The 22554-nt window shown below is 39.7% G+C and overlaps 1 protein-coding gene and 1 pseudogene across 2 annotated transcripts; both read left to right on the forward strand.

Annotated features, from left to right (window-relative positions):
* The first annotated feature begins 11663 nt into the window (after positions 1-11663).
* On the forward strand, positions 11664-14362 carry LOC109814232 (rust resistance kinase Lr10). Its single transcript, XM_029274546.2, has 2 exons — positions 11664-13000; positions 13087-14362. Exons 1-2 carry the CDS (start codon positions 12250-12252, stop codon positions 14166-14168), a joined length of 1833 nt encoding a protein of 610 aa, XP_029130379.1. The 5' UTR covers positions 11664-12249; the 3' UTR covers positions 14169-14362.
* Positions 14363-15477: 1115 nt separating this feature from the next.
* On the forward strand, positions 15478-21244 carry LOC114917100 (glyceraldehyde-3-phosphate dehydrogenase GAPC2, cytosolic-like; annotated as a pseudogene). Its single transcript, XR_014429845.1, has 7 exons — positions 15478-15503; positions 15631-15676; positions 15791-15933; positions 16055-16138; positions 16275-16363; positions 16487-17752; positions 17837-21244. The product of XR_014429845.1 is annotated as a glyceraldehyde-3-phosphate dehydrogenase GAPC2, cytosolic-like (transcript).
* The last annotated feature ends 1310 nt before the right edge of the window (positions 21245-22554 follow it).

Raw genomic sequence — 22554 nt, forward strand, 5'->3', positions numbered from 1 at the left:
GTTCCCTCTATACCCGGGGGCATGAGTGATTAACCATAGGGAGTGGATGTTAGTACGGCCGGTTGTCGAATGGGTCTATAGGTGCCCGTAGACCGTTGTCGGAAAACATCACTCAAGGTGATAACCATGAACTTGAGTCCGACGGTGCGTTGGAGCTTTCCATCGACCTACGATGAGAGGAATTAGGTCCCTATAATGGGGGCACCTTGGGGGCCTCAGACCGGTGAGAACAGTTAGATCCACCTTGAATATGCACCATTTCTGCAGGATACCCCTACCTCGTGATTCGCTCGTGACTGTTCGTGGATGAGTGAATTGTGTGTGCATTTTTTTATGTGACATTGTATGAGCATATATTTGCACCTTTTAAACATACAACATTCTTGTTTACAATAAAAAATAAGAATAAATAGAAATAAAGATTTTCTAGTACATGGTGTTAACATCTGCCTCCATTGCATTCATATAGGTAGTTTCCCTTTTCACCCAAAAAAAAAATAATAATAAAAAATACCCAAAAAAGAAAAAAGGGTTATTTATCCAAACCAAGCAATATCATGCATCATCTTAGGAACATCCTAAAAACATGATAATGCTTAGTTGAATAAACACTATGCATGCATATTCAACCTCATCATCTCATATCATGCATATAGATCATGGAGAGATCTAGGAGTCATTCATACATCTCTCCTAGTAATCCATTAATAAACATTAATAAAAAGAAAGAAATAATCGATGCGTATGTTCAAGATGGATCGCACGCCATTTGTTATTAAGTGTAAGCCAACAACCGCGCCAAGCGAGCGCACATCAACTCCGTTGTTGGTAATCAAGACGAATAAAGGGGAAGGTCCAACACCATTAAGGATCACAGCTCCAAGGCCTTTCCCCTACAAATCGAATAAGGCTGTGCCATGGATATACGACATCCATACTTCTGCCGACAGTGATATCTCCAATATCGCTGGACTTGGGGGCATGACTAGGAGTGGCAGGATCTACACTCCCGAAGATCTTCATGATAAAGCTCCCAAGAATAAAGAAAAAGGAAAAGATAAAACCGAGGAAAAAGAATCCGAGGAGGAGACTGACAAGCTGTTAAAATTTATCCGACAGAGCGAGTACTCCATCGTGGATCAACTTCATAGGACGTCAGCAAAGATTACGCTGTTGTCGTTGATCCTATGCTCCGAACCGCATCGGCAAGCTCTGTTGAAAGTCTTGAACGAGGCATACGTGTCGCACACTATCTCCCAAGACGAGTTTGAGGGGATTGTTAGTCACATCAAGGCTAATGATCACCTCACCTTCATCGATGAAGAAATCCCCGCTGGGGGACCGAATCATAACAAGCCCTTGCACATCTCTGTAAAGTGCAAGGAGTATCACATCGCTAAAGTCTTGGTAGATAATGGATCTTCCTTGAATGAGATGCCAAAAAGAACGCTCAAGCAATTGGCAATCAAGGGAGTCCAAATGCGCCCGAGCAACATGATCGTTCGAGCTTTCGACGGTTCTAAAAGAGAAGTAGTGGGAGAAATCAATCTTCCAATCCAAATTGGACCCACTATCTTCAACGTCGAATTTCAAGTGATGGACATTACTCCGGCATACAGCTGTCTCCTTGGCCGACCTTGGATTCATGATGCGAAAGCTGTACCCTCTACGCTCCACCAGAAAGTCAAGTTCATAGTGGGTGACAAACTGGTGACCGTGCAAGCTGAAGATGACATACTCATCAGCAAGCCATCCAACATACCTTATGTGGATGCAGCAGAGGAAGCTTTGGAAACCGCCTTCCAAGCATTGGAAATCGCCAATGTTGAGACATTTCCCCGAGAAATGAAGAAGGTAGCTCATATGCTCACAAAGAACGGATACTTGCCAGGACAAGGATTAGGCAAGGACTCCCAAGGAATCCCGGAGCTACCCATTATCAAGGACAATCCGGGGAAACAAGGGTTAGGATACAACCCTAATAAAGATCAAAGGACGAAGAGGAACCAAGATCCTTCTCGACGTTCTTTAAAGCCAGATCTTTAGGAAGGCCGGTTCACAAGCGTCAAGACCGGTTGTCGTCATCAAGTGCTCTTCTCCTTCTGATAGGGATATATAGACCCGATGACTATTAGAGATTACTCCTCGGGGACAGCCCGACCCCCGAGCCTCGATAGGGCACATGTTTCCACTATGATTATAATAAAATCATTCATTATTATTTCTTATTGCTTCTTTTCTCGCTTGCAATAAAATTCTAGACCACATTATTTTAACCCTGTTTGAATAAGCATAAATGAGGTTAAAATCATCTTGATAACAATAAACCCGCATCATTTTTATGTGGAAATGTGCATGACAGCTTGGAGCACCTTTTCTTGGCATCAATAAGTGCCATCATGGATAAAAGAAATCCTAAAGATAATAAGCTCGGCAGGAAACCCAAAAAGGGGACTGCGCAAAAATAAGAGCAAAAGACCCGCTAGGAATCCCACAAAAGGGTGACCTAGGCAAAAGTTAGGGTTACAAAATGAAGACAAAAACCCGCTAGGAATCCCACGAAAAGGGTGACCTAGGCAAAAGTTAGGGTTACAAAATGAATACAAAAGCCCGCTAAGACATCACAAAAGGGTGTTTTAGGCAAAAGTTAGGGCCGTCAAAAAAAGAAAAAAAACAAAATAAATCCATGATGGTACCATCAATTGAATTCAACAAGGGGCTCAAGAAAAGCTATCCAAGTTGTCAAAGCACAATCATTAATAACAAAGATGTGCTTAACTTCATAAGTGTTTAATCGAACAAGCCTAAACACTTAAGCCTACCATTGGCCAAACCATTCTTACAAAAACCATTTTTCAAAATAAAAATCCCCTCTAAAACACAAACTTTTGAAAAATATACCCTTTCCTTCTTTTCTCTCTTGTCCCAACGATTTTTGAATAATCTAGTGGAAACATGGAGATATAGTGGTCAATAGGAGGGTTGACACATCTTCTAAAGAAAGGGAAGAATCATTTGGTTGATGACACCAAAAATCAAATACGCATCATTCCTCGGTTACAGAAAGTCGGCAGCGCACAGTCCGTCTGGAGGAATGGCAAAATCCAAACACAAAAACGCATCGGTTAATTCTTTTGAAAAACTGAATCAAATAGAATTAGGTGCATCTCATTTGCATACATGCATACAGATGATAGGTGTACTGGAAGATCACTTATTCTCTGTTTATTGAAAAAACAAAAAAAAACAAAAACAAAAAAATATAAACTTCAGAAAAACAATACGCCCGTATCATGTTCAGTACGCCCGTACCAAAATTAGGGTTATGAACAAATTTTCAATTCAATACGGGCATACTGAAATGAATAACGGCCGTATTGGTAATAACAGAAATCCTCCCTCACATCAATGACAAAATTCCTCCAAGAAGAAGAGGATAGGGGGAGCCATTCATTTTTTCCAAAAATAAAATAATTAAACTTGCATTTTGTGCATCGCGCACATTAATTGCACATTCAAAGACCTCATCATGAGGCAATTGCATAAAATAGAAAAATAGAAAAATTGCTTGTGTATGACAGCAGCAAACAAAATGCAAAGATTCAGAAAATCCAACAAATCATACAGAATAACTGAGCCTGGAGAGGCTTGCCGAAAAAATACTCGTACAGAATAATTGAGCCTGGAGAGGCTCGCCGAAATAATACTCTCTCAAAATAACTGAGCCTGGAGAGGCTCGCCGAAATAATACTCGCACAGAATAACTGAGCCTGGAGAGGCTTGCCGAAAGAATACTCTCAGAATAACTGAGCCTGGAGAGGCTTGCCGAAAAAATACTCTCAAAATAATTGAGCCTGGAGAGGCTCGCCGAAATAATACTCTCTCATAATAACTGAGACATTTCTGTACAGAAAAAGCCGAAAAACAACAGAAAAGGCAAAAATACAGAAAAAGCCAAAAAATGACAAAAAAGGCAAAAATACAGAAAAAGCCAAAAAATGACAAAAAAGGCAAACATACAGAAAAAAGTCAAAAGTCGACAAAAAAGACAAAGATTTCACATCTTTCAGAATAACTGAGCCTGGAGAGGCTCGCCGAAATAATACTCTCAGAATAATTGAGCCTGGAGAGGCTTGCTGAAATAATACTCTTTCAGAATAACTGAGCCTGGAGAGGCTTGCAGAAATAATACTTCCTCAGAATAACTAAAGCCTGGAGAGGCTTGCAGAAATAATACTCCCCCAACTGTACAGAGTAAATGAGCCTGGAGAGGCTCGCAGAAATAATACTCCCCAGAGAAACCTCAACTCAAGCTCACGGAACAAATCCCCAGCGAGAGCTATCAAAGCAAAATCGTCAAAATCCCCAATGGAAGTACGATCTCCCAAGCAGAATATCCAAGTCAAAGGACTTAAACTTCCTCAGTGAAGATAGCTCTCCAACTCAAGTGTTGAGTGAGGCTAAGCCTGCAGAGGCTTCCTAAATAATACTCTGGGATACATAAGATCCCTCATTCCCCAATCGCCTACTCAAGAGGCACTCCTTCAAAAAGAGGAAAAATAAAAAAGATCAATAACCATTCCCCAAGCGGAATTTGGCACTCAGCCTAACACTGAACTTCAAATCCCCAGTCGCCTACTCAAGAGGCACTCCTTCAAAAAGAGGAAAAATAAAAAAGATCAATAACCATTCCCCAAGAGGAATTCGGCATTCAGCCAATCATCAAACATCAAGATAATTCGCCTATTCAGAGGCACTCTTTCAAAAAAGAAAAAAAAAATCGAAAAGATCAATAATCATTCCCCAAGCGGAATCCGGCTCTCAGCCTATCATTGAACATCAAGATGATCTGCCTAACAGAAGAGGCCAATCACAACCAATGACAAAATCCCCTGGCGGATAACAGCCTACATAGAGGCAACAAAATCCAAAAATCCAAAAGAGTTACCCGAATAAGGATAACCGGGATACTCCACCAACGTCCAAAGGACGTCAGCCAATCATAAGGCACTGCTCATCTCAGAAAGAGCATCTTCGTGTCTACACCCCAAGGAAACAGAAATTCCTCAATGGGCGCCAACTACTCAATGGAAAGTTGGGACACAAGAACCTATGAGTAACTGCACATCCCCTAGACGGATCCCTGCGTTATCCAGCCCTCAGTGGCACAAAAATCAAAAACAATCGTCGAAGCAGCATCGTGGACTGTGGAGACAAAATCAACATCCAGAATCCCCAGCGGATAACAGCCTACACAGAGGCAGCAAAAAATCAGAAAATCAAAAAGAGATACCCGAATAAGGATAAACCGGGATACTCCACCAACGTCAAAGGACGTCAGCCAAACATAAGGCATCGCTCAACTCAGAGAGAAAGAGCATCTGTGTCTACACCCCAAGGAGTCAGAAATTCCCCATGGGTACCAACAATGCAATGCAAGTTGGGGCACAGGAACCTGTGAATGACTGCACATCCCCTAGACGGATCCCTGCGTTATCCAGCCCTCAGTGGCACAAAATCAGAAAAAACCGTCGAAGCAGCATCGTGGACTGTGGAGACAAAATCATATCAAAGCCTAAAAGGCAATACCCAGCTACCCAGTTGTCGAGAGCACCGAGGTATGCACCAGCCTGGAGAGGCAATACTCAGCTGCCCAGTTGTCGAGAGCACCGAGGTATGCACAAGCCTGAGAGGCAATACTCAGATACCCAGTTGTCGAGAGCACCGAGGTATACACAAGCCTGGAGAGGCAATACTCAGCTACCCAGTTGTCGAGAGCACCGAGGTATGCACCAGCCTGGAGAGGCAATACTCAGCTGCCCAGTTGTCGAGAGCACCGAGGTATGCACCAGCCTGGAGAGGCAATACTCAGCTGCCCAGTTGTCGAGAGCACCGAGGTATGCACAAGCCTGGAGAGGCAATACTCAGCTACCCAGTTGTCGAGAGCACCGAGGTATGCACAAGCCTGAGAGGCAATACCCAGCTACCCAGTTGTCGAGAGCACCGAGGTATGCACAAGCCTGAGAGGCAATACCCAGCTACCCAGTTGTCGAGAGCACCGAGGTATACACAAGCCTGAGAGGCAATACTCAGCTACCCAGTTGTCGAGAGCACCGAGGTATGCACAAGCCTGGAGAGGCAATACTCAGCTGCCCAGTTGTCGAGAGCACCGAGGTATGCACAGGCCTGGAGAGGCAGTACTCAGCTACCCAGTTGTCGAGAGCACCGAGGTATGCATGAGCCTGGAGAGGCGACAACTAATACTCAACCTGGAGAGGCTACTCAACAATTTTCCCACCTGAAGACACTACAAGTCGGAAGGATGGCTTATTCCCCGGACAATTGGGTCAACTCCTTTACTTGTCAGCCGGTACACCAAAAGACCGTTTGACTAAGTAAAGGGGGGGCAGCTGTAGACCCCTAAAATTGTCCGGGTCGGAAATAAAGCTTGAAGACTCTCGAAGACTGAAGGAAGATCAGCCAGAAGGACTCCTGGAAGGCCCTAGGAGGGTTCTCTGTAGGTCTAGAGGTCTTAGAATAGCTTAAAATAAGGAAGTGGAGGGAATGAAGCCCAATACGGCCGTACTAAACTTAATACGGCCGTATTGAAGCTTCAATATGGCCGCAGTGAACTCAATACGGCGTATTGAAGTTTCTGAACTTCAATACGGCCGTACTGAAATCAATACGGCCGTATTGAAGCTTCAATACAGCCGCAGTGAACTCAATACGGCCATATTGAAATTTCTGAGCTTCAATACGGCCGTATTGAACTCAATACGGCCGTATTGAAGTTCAAAAATTTCAATACGGCCGTATTGATTCTGTAGCCCGTATTGGGCCTGTTCCCTATAAATATGACGTCAATTGGACGTCATTTCACACTTTTTCACTGAGTTTTGACTCCCTCCTTGAGTATTCTGGGGTTTTTGAGCAGTGTTCTGCCCTAGAAATCTCTCTGGGAGTCGATCCGACGAAGTTCTGGAATTCCGAGCACTTAGCTTGGAGATTCGAACCTAGTCGAAGGGAAATCCTCCGGATTTCCATAGTCAAAATTTTATAGGAGGGAGCGAGCGGGCTTGTAGAGCGAGGGAACGCCAAAAAGCTTCCCAGTTTTACGAAATATATAAAAGCACGCTTCAAAGGTTTCTTCTTAAAGTCTTTCCTTTTACTGCTTTCTGTGTGCATATTTAAACTGTCATCATGTAGATAGTTAATTTATAATTGCTTAGAATAAATAGGGGTAATTTAGTAATTTTTGTACTATTATTTTTAGAAATAATCTGTCATAGGGAACCCGAAAGGGGCGTTGTGGGGTGCTAACACCTTCCCCACACGTAACCGACTCCCTTACCCAACTCTGGTTGTAATGGCCGAAGTTGATTTATAAAACCAATTGCCTTATCCCTTTTTCCAATGTTTTGAGTAAAACATTGGTGGCGACTCCATGAACCCTTTTACTACGAAAACCACTAATCCATGGAGGGTCCCGCTTGGGATTAACATGGATTGGTGAGACATTTAATAAATAAATTGGATAAGATCGACAAGGTCTCAGTTTGAGAACAAGTCGTTCTAATAATCCAATACATTTTCAAAACTAAAATAAAAGCGAGCTCGACCGTCTTCGCGAATGCCGAAAGCCCGTTTCGGGCCGGTGGCGACAGTGACTAACAATCCCCTCAAACTTGTCTTGGGAGATAGTGTGCAACACGTATGCCTCGTTCAAGACTTTCAACAGAGCTTGTCGATGCGGTTCGGAGCCTAGGATCAACGACAACAGAGTAATCTTTGCTGGCGTCCTATGAAGTTGATCCATGATGGAGTACTCGCTCTGTCGGATATATTTTAACAGCTCGCCGGTCTCCTCCTCGGATTCTTTATCTTCCTCGGTTTTTTTTTCTTTTTCTTTTTCCTTTCCTTTATTCTTGGGAGCTTTATCATGAAGATCTTCGGGAGTGTAGATCCTGCCACTCCTAGTCATGCCCCCAAGTCCAGCGATGTTAGAGATATCGCTGTCGGCAGAAGAATGGATGTCGTATATCCATGGCACAGCCTTATTCGATTCGTAGGGAAAAGGTCTTGGAACAGTAATCTTCAACGGTGTCGGACCTTCCCATTTATTCGTCTTGATTACCAACAACGGAGTTGATGTGCGTTCGCTTGGCGCGGTTGTTGGCTTACACTTAATAACAAACGGCGTGCGATCCATTCTGAACATACGCAACGATTAATCCTTTCTTTTTATTAACGTTATTAATGAATTACTAGGAGAGATGTGCATGATATGAGATGATGGCGTTGAATATGCATGCATTGTGTTTATTCAACTAAGCATTATCATGTTTTCAGGATGCTCCTAAGATGATGCATGATATTGCTTGGTTTGGATAAATATCTTTTTTTGGGTATTTTGTTTTTTGTATTTTTTTGGGTGAAAAGGGAAACTACCTATATGAATGTGATGAAGGTAGATGTTAACACCATGTAATAGAAGATTCTTATTCCTATTTATTCTTATTTTAAAAGGGAATGTTGTATGTTTAAAGAATGCAATGTATGCTCAAACAATGTCACATAAACAATGCACAAACAATTCACTCATCCACGAACAGTCACGAGCGAATCACGAGGTAGGGGTATCCTGCAGAAAAGTGCATATTCAAGGAGGTTCTAACTGTTCTCACCGGTCCAAGGCCCCCAAGGTGCCCCCATTATAGGGACCCAATTCCTCTCGTCGTAAGTCGATGGAAAGCTCCAACGCACTGTCGGACTCGAATTCATGGTTTTCACCTTGAGTGATGTTTTCCGACAACGGTCTACGGGCACCTATAGACCCATTCGACAACCGGCCGTACTAACATCCACTCCCTATGGCTTTCCACTCATTCCCCCGGGTATAGAGGGAACTGTTGTGTGCAAAGGTTCGTGTGCAGTTTATATTTCAAATGATTGCGGAAATTTAAACATCCAACAGTTATTAAAGCCAACTAGGTAAAACATTTTATCATACAAGCGAGGGGTAATGAAGTAATTTTAAGCTATCATTTTAGAAATAATCCATCACTAAATGGGACTAACTCTCGAGGCTTCCCCAGTGGAGTCGCCATCTGTCGCCACCCGCCGAAACGGACATTGGCATTCGCGACGATGGTTGGACTCTTTTTAAGTTTTGAAAAATGATGGATTGTTAGAACGACTTATTCTCAAACTGAGACCTCATCGAGCTAACAATTTTGTTTAAATGACTCTCACCAATCCATGTTAATCCCAAGCGGGACCCTCCATGGATTGGTGGTTTTCGCAAAAAGAAGGGGTTCTTGGAGTCGCCACCAATGTTTTACTCAAAACATTGGAAAAAGATATAAGGCAATTGATTTTCGCAAATCAACTTCGGCCATTACAACCAGAGTTGGGTAAGGGAGTCGGTTACGTGTGAGGAAGGTGTTAGCACCCCACAACGCCCCTTTCGGGTTCCCTATGACAGATTATTTCATAAATAATAGCGTAAAGTTACTAAATTACCCCCATTTATTAGAAACGATTATAAGTAAAATATTTACATGATGAAAGCTCTAAACATGCAATGCAACAATCAAAAAGCAATAAATAAAAGCGGTAAAAGAAGAGATTTGGAAAGAAACCTTCGAAGCGGGCTTTTATATATTCAAAACGAAGTTTAGGAGGCTTTTTGGCGCTCCTTCCCACTACACGTCCGCTCACTCCTTTCCCTAAAGATAATTTTTACTATGGAAATCAAAGAGATTTCCCTTCGACTTGTTCGAGTCTCAAGCTAATGGCTCATGACTCAAGAACTTCGTCGGATTGGCTCTCGGAGAGACTTCTAGGGCAGAGAATAACTCAAAAACCCAAGAATACTCAGCACGAGGGTCCAGAAGTGTGGAAAAAGTGTGGGAGGACGTGCCAATGACGTCCTATTTATAGGATTGAGGCGCAATACGGCCTGGGAGGTCAATACGGCCCGTATTGGGTTTTTGAACTACAGTACGACCGTATTGAATTTGGTACGGCCGTACTGAAGTTCAAAAACTTCAGAGTACGGCCGTATTGATTTCACTACGGCCCGTACTGAGTTTTTGAACTACAGTACAGCCGTATTGAATTTGGTACGGCCGTACTGAAGTTCAAAAACTTCAGTACGGCCGTATTGATTTCACTACGGCCGTATTGTAGTTCAAATGGCTCAGTACGACCGTACTGAACCTCTAGGAGGGTGTATTGAGCTCCAATCCTCGCACACCCTTATTCTAAGCTACTCTAAGACTTCTAGACCTACAAAGAATCATCCTAGGGTCTTCCAGGAGTCCTTCCGGCTGACTTTCCTTCGGTCTTCGAGAGTCTTTGAGCTTTGTTTCCGACCCGGACAATTTTAGGGGTCTACAAAATGCTATTAGCGAAGGGACCCGGCTTCAAAGCGGTGGTAAGGTGGTGCAATGCGACAACAGGGTTAAGGTCTCGGATCTCCAAGGCTGCCTTGTTGAATCGGGTCATAAATGCCCGTAGGGACTCCTTACGCTCTTGACGAATACTTACTAGAGCCAACGAGGTCAGCTGGTGAGGACGGCTGGTAGCGAACTGAACCGTGAACTGAGATGCCAATGTGATGAATGAATCGATGGAGTTGGCCGGAAGTCGGGTAAACCAACTCAGCGCGCGTCCCTTGAAAGACGTCGGGAAGATACAGCATAACGCGGCGTCATCCGTGGAGCTCAAGGTTACCTGTGTCAAAAACACGTCCACGTGTTCGTCTGGGTCTGTGGTGCCGTCGTACTTGTCGAGGGGTAGAGACTTCCAATTGTCAAGAAGTGTCGACTGCATGATACTTGCCGTGAACGGGTGTTGGTGTGCTCCGGCCGATATTGGCTGTGTCGGTCGTCCGATCGATGCATGGATGTCTGGGACCGCGGCAGAAGTATATGGGGCGGAGGTGTGATGACCGTGCGAGTGGAATGATCCCTGAGAGTGGGTCGTCTCAGAGGGTTTCCAGGTGGGGTCCCGGTGTTGACTCTTTAAGGTAGCGTTTTCCGCTCTCAAGGCAGCCATCTCGGCAGCGTCTCTCTCTCGTTGCTGCTTCATGGCGGCCATTTCTTCCTTCAACTATTGCATCATCTCGGTCAAATTTGTCTCTTCTATTGTCTCGACATCGTTAGCCCCCGATTGATGTTTTTGGGACTGATGACCTTCCATGTTGGTCTTCCTTGTCTTTACCATCCTATCAACTCTCGGTCTCTTAATGTTATGTCTCTCGGTTCGGCCCCACGGTGGGTGCCAAAATGTACCTGTCTGAGGGCACACTCGTACTCTTTAGTGGGAAAGGGCCGAACCAGGGTCTTCCAGTGGACTTCTTTGTGTAGGAGGGGAGGTACCTGCAAAAGGCACTCCGACGCTCAAGTCAGGACAAGCACGATATTCTAGGATAATTAATGAACAGTGACATACCTCGTTATGTGTGACCTATTTATAGCATCTGACGTGGGCCTGAACGTGATGGGCCTTCTCAGATGTTTATCAAATTAGGTAATACGGTACTAATCGGTTGTTAGGCTTTAATCATGTACTTACCTTTCCTAATTGTGATTAATATTATAATCCGTTTAACCTCTCGGCAAGCGGCCGAGCCGACTAGTCAGTACTTGGCGGGACGGCAAACGGCCGAGCCGACTGGTCAGTACTTGGCAGCTTATATCCTTTCGGTTGTTGATCAGGCCGACATATGCCTTTTTTTGGGTCTTATACACTCGGCATTTGGTCGAGCTGATTCGATGGGTGACGGTGGTCTGTGTCGGCATTAAACCGAACCGATAGTTGTTAATGGACTGTTGTCGGCTTTCGGCCTTATGCCGAGCCGACGCTGACGTTAATGTTTGTGCGCGGTTCATTATGCATGGGTGTCTGACGAAATGGCATGTGTTGGCTCACGTGACCGATATGCACGTGCTGGCTCACGTGACCGATACGGTCTCTCCGGTACAAATATAATTTTTATTTACAAGTATTATTTTAACATAAATAAAATCACACTTACATGTATTCGGACAAAACTTACAACCTCGGAACCAAGAAAGGCTTGTTTTCACATGACTCTGGGTACCTTTCAATTTTTTCCTGCTTTCCACAACTTATTAAACAAAACATAAAAGGTGTTTAAACTAAATTCAAAGATACCACCCAGTTTGGTTTGTTAACATCAACTTTTTTTCCAAAGAAAGTAAACCTCTGCATTGCGGGATGGCAAGTGTGCTTCTTGTACAAGGTGATTTCATGATGATGATGATGTTGCTAATGCTTATTCTCATCAAAAATGGGAGCGGTGAGGACGAGTGCAGGGAATTGTCTTGTGGACCTAACGAACCGCTTATTAGATTTCCCTTCAAACTCGTGAAGGGGACGCACGATGAATGTGGCGATCAACATCTTTGTCTATATTGCAATCAAAAAAATGAGACCATGCTTGTGCTACCCTCAACAAAACTCCTTGTCAGTTATATAAACTACGAAGATCACGTAATTGGGATGACTGACCCCGAAAATTGCCTTCCTAAGAAGTTTCTGCAAATCAACAATTTTGTTATTCATCATAACCAACTGGAATTAACATATGATGGACTGCTAGGAGGAGGCAACTTATTGAGCTTCTTCAACTGTTCTTCCATTGGGTATCGACACCTCAGAAACTACATGCAGTCATATTCACAAGATATGATCTCTTGTCCGATTTTCGTTTCTAGTTCAAAAGACAGTATCCTCGAATTGGATCTAACATCATGTACCAAGATGTTCGACTTCATTGCGCCAATCGACGCATACTACCTGGAGATAAATTTTGTCAAATTAAGATGGTCCCAAAAAAATTGTATTGAGTGCGAAGCAAAAGGCAAGAGATGTAAATGGAAGAACAACACTGAAGGAGACATAGAATGTTTTGACTGCAAACGGAAAAGAATCCACGTTCCCAAATCATCTATTTTCGCTACTACAGGTGAGACAAGAAGACTACTTCATATGGTTCTTTTTTCTTTTCTTTTTTTTCTACCTTTTAAATTAAGTCTCCTAGTGTGATTGTAGGTTCGATTCTTTTGGGGCTGGTGGCCATTGCCCTCTTTAAGATCTTCCTCTATTTTAGAAAGAAAGAAGAAGACCAAGCAAGAGTGGACAAGTTCTTAGAGGATTACAGGGCAGAGAACCCTACAAGATTTACCTACGCTGATCTGAAAAGAATCACCGGTGGTTTTAAGGAAAAGTTAGGAGAAGGAGCTCATGGGGCTGTATTCAAAGGAAAACTTTCAAATGAGATTCTGGTGGCTGTGAAGGTCCTCGATAATACTGAGAAAGAAGGGAATGAGTTCATCAATGAAGTGGCAATTATGGGAAAAATCCACCACATCAACGTGGTTCGTTTGCTTGGCTTCTGTGCAGAAGGGACCTATCATGCTCTTGTCTACAATTTTTTTCCAAATGGTTCCCTTCAAAGCTTCATTTTTCCACCAGATGACGAGGAACATTTCCTTGGCTGGGAGAAGCTGCAACACATTGCTCATGGTATTGCTAAAGGGATTGAGTATCTTCATCAAGGTTGTAACCATCCCATTATTCACTTTGACATCAATCCGCACAATGTGTTACTTGATGACAACTTTAATCCAAAAATTTCTGATTTTGGCTTAGCCAAATTGTGTTCCAAGAATCCTAGTTTGGTGTCCATGACAGCTGCTAGGGGAACTTTGGGGTACATTGCACCTGAAGTTTTCTCTAGGAACTTTGGGAATGTGTCTTATAAGTCTGATATTTATAGTTATGGAATGTTGTTGTTAGAAATGGTTGGAGGAAGGAAAAATGTAGACATGTCTTCAGCACATGTTTTGTATCCTGATTGGATCCATAACCTAGTTGATGGGGATGTACATATCCATGTTGAGGATGAAGGTGATGTTAAAATTGCAAAGCAACTAGCAATTGTTGGACTTTGGTGCATTCAGTGGCAGCCAGTGAACCGTCCATCCATAAAAGCTGTCCTACAAATGCTAGAAACAAGAGAGGAAGAGTCCTTAATTGTGCCTCCTAATCCATTTCAGTCACCGACTTCCACTACTACTAGTGGACTCACTTCAACAAGACGTCCTTTGGAGTTAGAAGTGATTCAAGAATGAAGGACTAAAAACGTATAGATATGTGTTTTAGTGGCTCATTTAGATTGGGTGAAAAATAATGTTTTTAATTTGTAGAATAATAGTAGATGTATGAGTTTGTTATTTATATTTAGTGTTATTTAGGTTTTTTAGTATTAGGTAACTTTTGGATTTGAAAGTAATATATAAATTAAATAAATTATTTTTTCCAAGAATCATTCATTTTACATTTTTAATTCTATCATTTCGTAAGTTATACCTCATCCGAACCATAATATATTTTTTTTAATGTTTTAGACTCCTTATTTTATTCTAATTAATTTTTCTTTTATGTTTTATGCATCTTAAGTGATATTAATTACCTTTTTCTACATATACTCTTTTTTGACGATAAATATTTATTTCATAACTATAATTTACATATTCTAAGATATTAAATGAGAGACTTAATGTATTAGCATTCAAATGTTTCTTTATGGGTGTGCAAAAACCTTAAACATAAAAAAATTATGGTCCAAAGGAAGTATTTTGTTACAAATTGTCACTAATGTGAAAAAGGAATTCTATGCACTACTACAAAATTACTATTTTACATCATTACATCTACATCGGTTTCTCTATAAACGATGTAAATAAGAAAAAGCGGTGGTAATCTTGTAATTAAATTAAAGAAGTAAACCATTCTACATCGGGTCTATTTCTGACCGATGTAAAATTCGATTGATAATATTATTCTACATCAGGTTTTTCATTTAACTGGTGTAAAACTCAAGCCAAATTTTCGTGGCCCATTCACCCTCTCGACACAACACTCTGGTGGGCACTCTCACAAGATTGAACCCTCTCGACACACATCGCCCTCTCCAACCTCTCCCTCCCCTTCGACTACGCCGTCGCCATGGTCCTCTCGCGCCTCGCCCACACCTCTCCGCCAAAACCCTAGCCTCCCGCTATTCCCTCTCCAACATGTGCGGCGCCATCGACACCACCATCGTCCACCTCCGCTCCAGCCCTAACCCCAACACTTACCGCTGCCGCTATGACTTCCCCTCCTTCCTCCTCTAGGTCATCTCCGACCACAAGAAGATCTTGTGGGACGTTTACATCAAGGCCACCAGTGCCACCGACGACGCCACCCACAACCGCTCGTGTCGTCTCAGCAGTGCCAATTCTTTCCATTTTCTATTCTATTTTTCCTCGCTCAGCTCTTCTCACAGTTCAATTTCACTTATCTCTTCGATCTCGCAGGTCGCTTCCACCGTCGTTGACTACGAATTCTCATTGCGCGGCCTTCACAAGGACTCCGACCAGTACCATCGAGCGATTTCCCATGTTTTTGTTGTTCCAATCGTTTTGGTGATAATAACTTCGATTTTATGTTGTGTTGAGATGTTGAACTCATCATTTTGATGCTTAGGTTCATCTACGCTTGGCCGAGAGGTTTCTCAAGTTATGCGAAGCCAACAAAGGGTTTTACGTGAAGGGCTGCTTCATTTAACATCATTCCTAGCAACACTGGAGCTGCCAAGGTGAACATTTGATACTCTATATGTGGGGTGCATTTGGCTCTTTACCATAAATTGATATTATATTGTTTACAGATAACTTTTTGATTATACTCAGTTTTTCTTTCCTGTGTGAAGGTTGTTGGGAAAGTCCTCCCATCTTTGAATGGAAAATTGACTGGAATGGCATTCCGTGTTCCTACTGTCGATGTCTCTGTTGTTGACCTCACATTGAGGTTGTAGAAGGCAGCTTCATATGAAGATATTAAAAATGCTATCAAGTAAGGGAAAAATATTTGTATTATTAGATCGTATGTGAATTAAAAATATTTATTTGAAAGTGCCTCCATTTTGGAATTGGTACTTCTGCATTAGAGTCTTATATAATGTTGTCTTTCTTAGGGAGGAGTCAGAGGGCAAGTTGAAGGGAATTCTTGGTTACACTGAAGATGATGTGGTCTCCAGCGACTTTGTGGGTGATAGCAGGTATAAATTATGTGACAGTTGGAAAGTTATATTTTATCACACATGATGGCCGGCAGTGGGGATGCCTTTTTTCATTTGACAATATTTGCCTTTTTCTGGAATGAACTATTGACCTTTTTCTTTATCATTGTGCCAGATAAGCATTTTTGATGCAAAGGCTGGAATTGCATTGAGTAAGAATTTTGTGAAGATTGTGTAGTGGTACGACAATGAGTGGGGATACAGGTAATCCACCTTAAACCTTTTCAAATACATATGATGATGGGGTAGTGCATCACTTAACAGATTTGGGATGTGTTTTTAATTTGGCCAAAAATCTAATACATGCTGTGTTCCGTGGTTCTGCAGCTCCTGCGTGATTGACCTGCTTGTTCACGTTGCCAAGAAGTCTGCATAAATTATAACTTATGTTTATGTCTAGCTGAACTTTGATTTTACAGAATCATTTATATTTTGTAATGTTGCATTGTTCAATTAATGGTTATATTCTAATTTCTATTAAGCCCTCTCGTGCAAGAGCCATTTGGACTAAAAAGTGTGAAAATGCATAAGCTATTGTTTTAGCTTGAATTGAACCTATCTTGGGTAATGTGTTATCAAATACAATTAACCAATTATGCTCTTTATAATATGTTTTTTTTCTACTTGTACTTGCTATTATAGAATATGTGTTCATTTGATTATAATCTCCCTTGTTTTGGTGCAGGTGTATAGCCAGCCACTTTTTGCCACATTTGAGAATTGGTTCCGTTTTAAATTCCCATATAGTATTAAATTCTTTTTGGGCTGGTGCATCATCATATAAATTAGCATTTTCATTTTGGATTAATATGTTGAACCCATGATTTAGCATATTCTGATTAGGATTGATTAGATTTTGATGTTTAATCAGTGGTTTGATAAGGAATCGTTTTATAAATTGGTTTGTTGATTTAAAAGGCGCTTAATTCCGTAGGTATATTCTTGGAATTAATTGACATTTAATTGATTAATTTTAGGGTAAAAAATGAATTGAAACAAGAATTGGGATAGAGCTTTAGAAATTGATGATAGGTCCGATTAGAAAACTTGTGGATTAGTTGTTTTTATTGAATTTATTTCTCTTTATCAATCTGTAATTTGTTTTCGTTCTTAAACCGACTCCTTTTATTTGTTTAGTTTTTTGCACGTTCTTAATTGGTTGATAACAACTAAAGCTCTTGGAGAGAAGACCAAGACTTATATTCTCTAGTTATAAACCAATATAAAAATAATTAGTTATATGAAGAAGTTCATATCTGTAATCTGCTACTGATCTTAGAAATTATTTTTATATAAATCAATATAAAAATAATTAGCAGGCGAGCATACTAAGAGAGTAGGCTATTGTGTCTCTCTGTTTTATTTTTCTTTTAATGTATTGTTTAGGTATAAAATGATAAGTTCTACCAACCGAGTGATGCATATTCATGATAGGTTATGTTGTTTAACTTGAGTTATTTTTGGTACCTGTTCTTTACTATCAACATCATCTTTTAATTCAAGCTGGTTCACAGAATATTACTAATCTGCCGAAAGCTAAAAGTTTTGAATCTCTGTGGATGTGTTAAAGCTGCATCTGATACTGCTTTACAGGTATGATTGAGACTTGTTGGTTTGTAATCTTCATAGAAGAACTAAGATGGTTGAGTATTAATCCAATAAATAAATGAAATGCAGGCTATTGTCGTAGCATTCTGGGATTCCTCCTAATTAAAAAGGCCAAAGGTTCGTAAAAAGAAGTTTATTTACCCTCTGCATTTTGACATTTCTTTAAATCTGATCTTGTTTTAGTGTAACTCTGTTTTATTTGTTTTAGTGTAAATCTGTGATTTGGGTTTTTTGATTGTTTTTCGTTTGTGGGGGTCTTGAATTCTCTCTAAGTTTCGATCTTTTTCAAAAATCTTAATCTGGGTCTTCACTTCAGAACTTATAACTTCTGCATACTGTTGAAGATGGAGCTAAAAGACAGATGATAGCATAGTATTTCTAAAATTTGTCATTGGACAAGAACTATTCGATTGTAGGTGTATAGGCTCCCGAAATAGGCCTAGAGGAACAACAAAAATCAAATTTTGGGGAGATTGGATGGGTTAGTTCAAGAAATTCAGTAGGATAATTGTATATTTTTTGGGAGGGGATTTGAATGGTCATGTTGGAAGAGATATGGGGGTTATATGGTGTTATGCACTAAATGAGAAGGTCCTTTGCATGCAGTCTGACCATGACATAAGGCATGTTGCATCATGTTTTTGTGGAGTAGTCATAGCAGCTTGAATTGTGGCTGTCAGTCTGTCACAGCTACCATGGTTAACATTCAATTGAATTCTTGGTTTGCTCTCCTTTTGTTCAACATTTTGAGGTGGTTTATGAAATTTCATTATTTTCTCCCATAAGAATGAAAATAGGGTTTGAAGCGCCTTTCATTCTTCGAAGAATGATGTACTAGGTTGTTCAGTTCTTATGCACCTTCCATCATTGGCCAGCATTGCCTGTTCCAGTGATAGTCTTGCTTTTCTAGCAGCTCAATGTTTTCTAGCAGCTCTTTTACTTCTGTTGAATCCGTGCCTTCTTTGTGACTCTTTTCATAGTTCATACTTGCAATATGCCCTTGCTGCAATTTCTTTTATTTTTCAGCAATTCTGTCCTGTGTTTCTTTTTACTGTCTCTGTTCATTTTCTTTGGTTCAGCCAAGGCATCATCATCTCAGTCACATCCAGCCCAGAAGATCACCTGTTTCTCTGATTTAGTCTCTAATTTATTAAAGATTAATTAACCATATCCACAATTCTGGTTGTTAATTGCCAGGAGACCCAAGACATTGTCGAACTCTCCTTAGTGAAGTCTGGCATTTTATAGTAGCACTGTTAGAAATGTATGCCATTGTCAATGCCCATAAGCTTTATCAGCTCTCTTTTCTATGTGACCCATGAGAATGCCTTTTGGTGCACAGTTTGCATATGGTTCCCAGGTTCAGTTGAATTATGGCTTTAGGTAGGTTTGAGAACCCAATTGGGCTTATTAATACCTGATTGTAGTGTGATAGTTTATCTATAAACTATGTGACAAATGAAATAAGATGGAAGAGTTAGAGACCTGGGATTATCATCTTGCTGCCTCTTCCTTGGGGAAATTTTCAGCCTTGTTGGTGTGTCAGGCGTATAGAGGCACCAAGGAGTGCAAGGAATATGAGTTATTCAATGATTTCAGAGTTTTTGTTTTTGCTTTCTTTACACAGATCATGTACAATTTTTTAATTCAATTATGTACATTGCAGGCTGGATACTACTGCTCAGTTTGTGAGTGTGTGGTAAACAACTTATCCAATTATGTTCTGTTATTCACAATTTGCAATATATTTCCTTAGAGATTGTTTTATTGTAATTTATTTATAAAATGTTATAACTCTATTATGCTTATTATCTTCCAAGGTTTGGTTTTTACCTAATGATACAATTCTTCACCATCAAGTTTTTGTTCCATGAGGCATATGACTTCCCTCTACTATTTTTCTTTAGCAAATGACTGGAATTATGGTAGTAATTTTTTTTTTTGTTTTTTTGTTTTTCTTTTGGTGATTAGGTTTTGATTGATTGGTTTTATGTGGTGTGTGTGATTTTGCAGGTATAGTTTGTCGGTGAATGTGATTGGGTTTGTGTATTCTGGGTTGCAGAGATGTGATCTAGTGCGGTACTTCGCTGCGGGAGAGCACTTGGTGGAGCACCAGCTAAGAATCTAAAAAAATAATTTTTTTTAAAAGCAATCTACATCGGTTTAAAGTAGAACCGATGTAGACATGCGTTCAAATCTACATCGGTTTTATTTACAACCGATGTAGATTTGAACGCAAATCTACATCGGTTTTCTGACAACCGATGTAGATTTGAACGCAAATCTACATCGGTCTATTCTACATCAGTTATAAAACCGATGTAAATTACCTTCCAGAACCGATGTAGAACAGTGCTTTTGTAGTAGTGATGCTAGTTACTTTTGAAACTCTATGTTCGTCATAGATTCTAGTGATATAAAATGTCTACACATTCTATAACAAATTAGCACCTAATATAGAAAATTTGTGTTTTATGGTGGATGATCAACATGCATCATAGTATGTGGGCCAATATGGAGTTTTAATCAAATTGACATTCATATTTTATGGCAGCTTAAACTTCACCCATCATAGAAAATGTCACATTCTATGATAGATAAGGTCATACAACCATATATTGTGATTGTTTTATTAAAATATTTTATTTTTTTTAATTTTTTCAAATTTGTACATAAAAACTACATTTTTAGACAGTTCAATAAAATATAGGACTATCCAATTCAATACAATCCAATATATTAGTATATAATATGTAACAACCCCAAGTTTTCTAAAAGTCATTAAGTATGTTTTTAATTAATTAAATGAGTTTTAGAAAATAATACAAAAGCTTTTAAAACAATTAAGTGTGAGTTTTTATTTATTTATTAAGGTTTATGAAAATATATGTATATGATATAAGTTCTTTGAGATAGATGTTTTTATTATGCTTAATTATATTATATTTTATTTATTAAGAAAAAGAGAGTTTTATTGGGATAGTGAGATTGGTCATAATCTTTTATCTGTTCATGTATGTTGTGAGGGAAAAATCCCAATTTTGATTTATAAGTTGTTAATTTGTGTTTCATACTCTTCTTATTGTGTTATATGTGATGTTTGAACTATACATGTAATTAATTTCGTGTTATTTGAATCATTTGAGAATCTATAAGTGCTTGTAGTTTTTGTATGAAATTAAATTTTTCATTTATAAAGTAAAGTAAAGATTGATGTTAATGGTATGAATAAGTAAAATCGATGTTGGGTTTGAGTAATTGATGCCATAATAGACAAATATTAGGCTTTAATCGTGATTTTAATTGATTGGTTTGGAGTTTTGGCATTTTGGTTTCATAATGTGTGACTCACATTTTCTACAAGTTTCCCACACACTAGTGACACACCAAGTGTAGATTTATGATGTTAAGCATGTTTATACATAGTGTTCCCTAATGGGATATTCATTGGGAACCATTTGACATTGTTACTACGTAGTTTTGGATCGAGCATGACCTCAGCCATGCTAGGCATAGGTGCAACAAAGATGATTTTGTCCTCTCTATGCCAGGCACAAAAAGTATCACACTAGATGTTATAATTTTAGACTTAGGTTTTTTAATCTTCATTAGAGGTTTAGCCCCAGATTTTAGCTTTCAAATGCATTATTGGAGTCACCTACAAAAAACGCTCTAGAATTCAAGTTATGATCAAATTAGTGAGTGGAGATCAAGCCACTAGATTTAGGATGAAACACTGTGGTTTTGTGAATTTTAAAAATAGTAGATGACAAAATCAACTCTTGAGGTCAACATAAGAGTTGTACATAATTGTAAAAGCTTCCTAACAAAGTTGAGATCAACTTCATATCATAAGTATAACTCCATATATCATGTTAGACTCCATAGTGTAGAAGCTTAAGATAAAAAAAAATACAATATCAAAGTTGTAATAGTAAGTTACTTTACCCTTTAAGCATTTAATCTTATAAATGTTTTGAGAAACTTATATGAATGGCTAAAAAAGAGAAAGAATAAGAAGGGATTTAATTATAAGTTATGAGGAAGATATAAAATTATGTTTGTGAGACCTTGTGCTTAGGGCTTTGCGTTTGTATGCAATGAAGTGTTCTTATGTGATATGCATGATATGAAATGTTTATGTGTGGCATAAGAATTTCATATGTGATAAGCGATGATTATACATGATATGATATGAGATGATTCTGCATGATGTGATTTGAGAAGTTTGTGCCTATGAGCTATTGAACCAAGTATGTATAGGAGTTTTGTGGTAGATATATATGTGATGTGAATGACATAAGTGTGAGATGAGTTATGAATATGAAATCATATTGACATTGTTCTTATACGAGATATAAGATGTTTCTATGTGATGTGCTCTGATGGAGGACCATCCTTGAAGCATCATATAGGGCCTATCACAAGGTCCATGGCTAGGAGAGTAGAGGAAGATGAAGAACACACCACACCAAAAGTCATGATCATCATATGTGTGGATTTTGAGGCCTCTCCTTAGTTTGTTATTTTCTTTTCCTATTTTGTCCTTGTATTTTGGGGTACATTAAATATTAGGATTTTATTTAGTATTTATATTTAGCCTTTGTATTATGAGGCAAAATTAGTCAGAATTTATTTTTGACTTAAACCTTAATTTATGAGGTCAAAGTCCATTTCTTTCTTTTTCTAGGCCTAAGGGTAATTTAGTCTTTTAGTAGGAATGAGAACCATTTCATTTGGGCTGCATTTAGGGCTCATTTAGGGTGCATTTGGACTCCAAAATTTCG

The sequence above is a fragment of the Cajanus cajan genome, chromosome 9 (genome assembly GCF_000230855.2).
Source record: "Cajanus cajan strain Asha chromosome 9, NIPB_CcT2T_4, whole genome shotgun sequence".
Taxonomy (NCBI): Eukaryota; Viridiplantae; Streptophyta; class Magnoliopsida; order Fabales; family Fabaceae; genus Cajanus; species Cajanus cajan.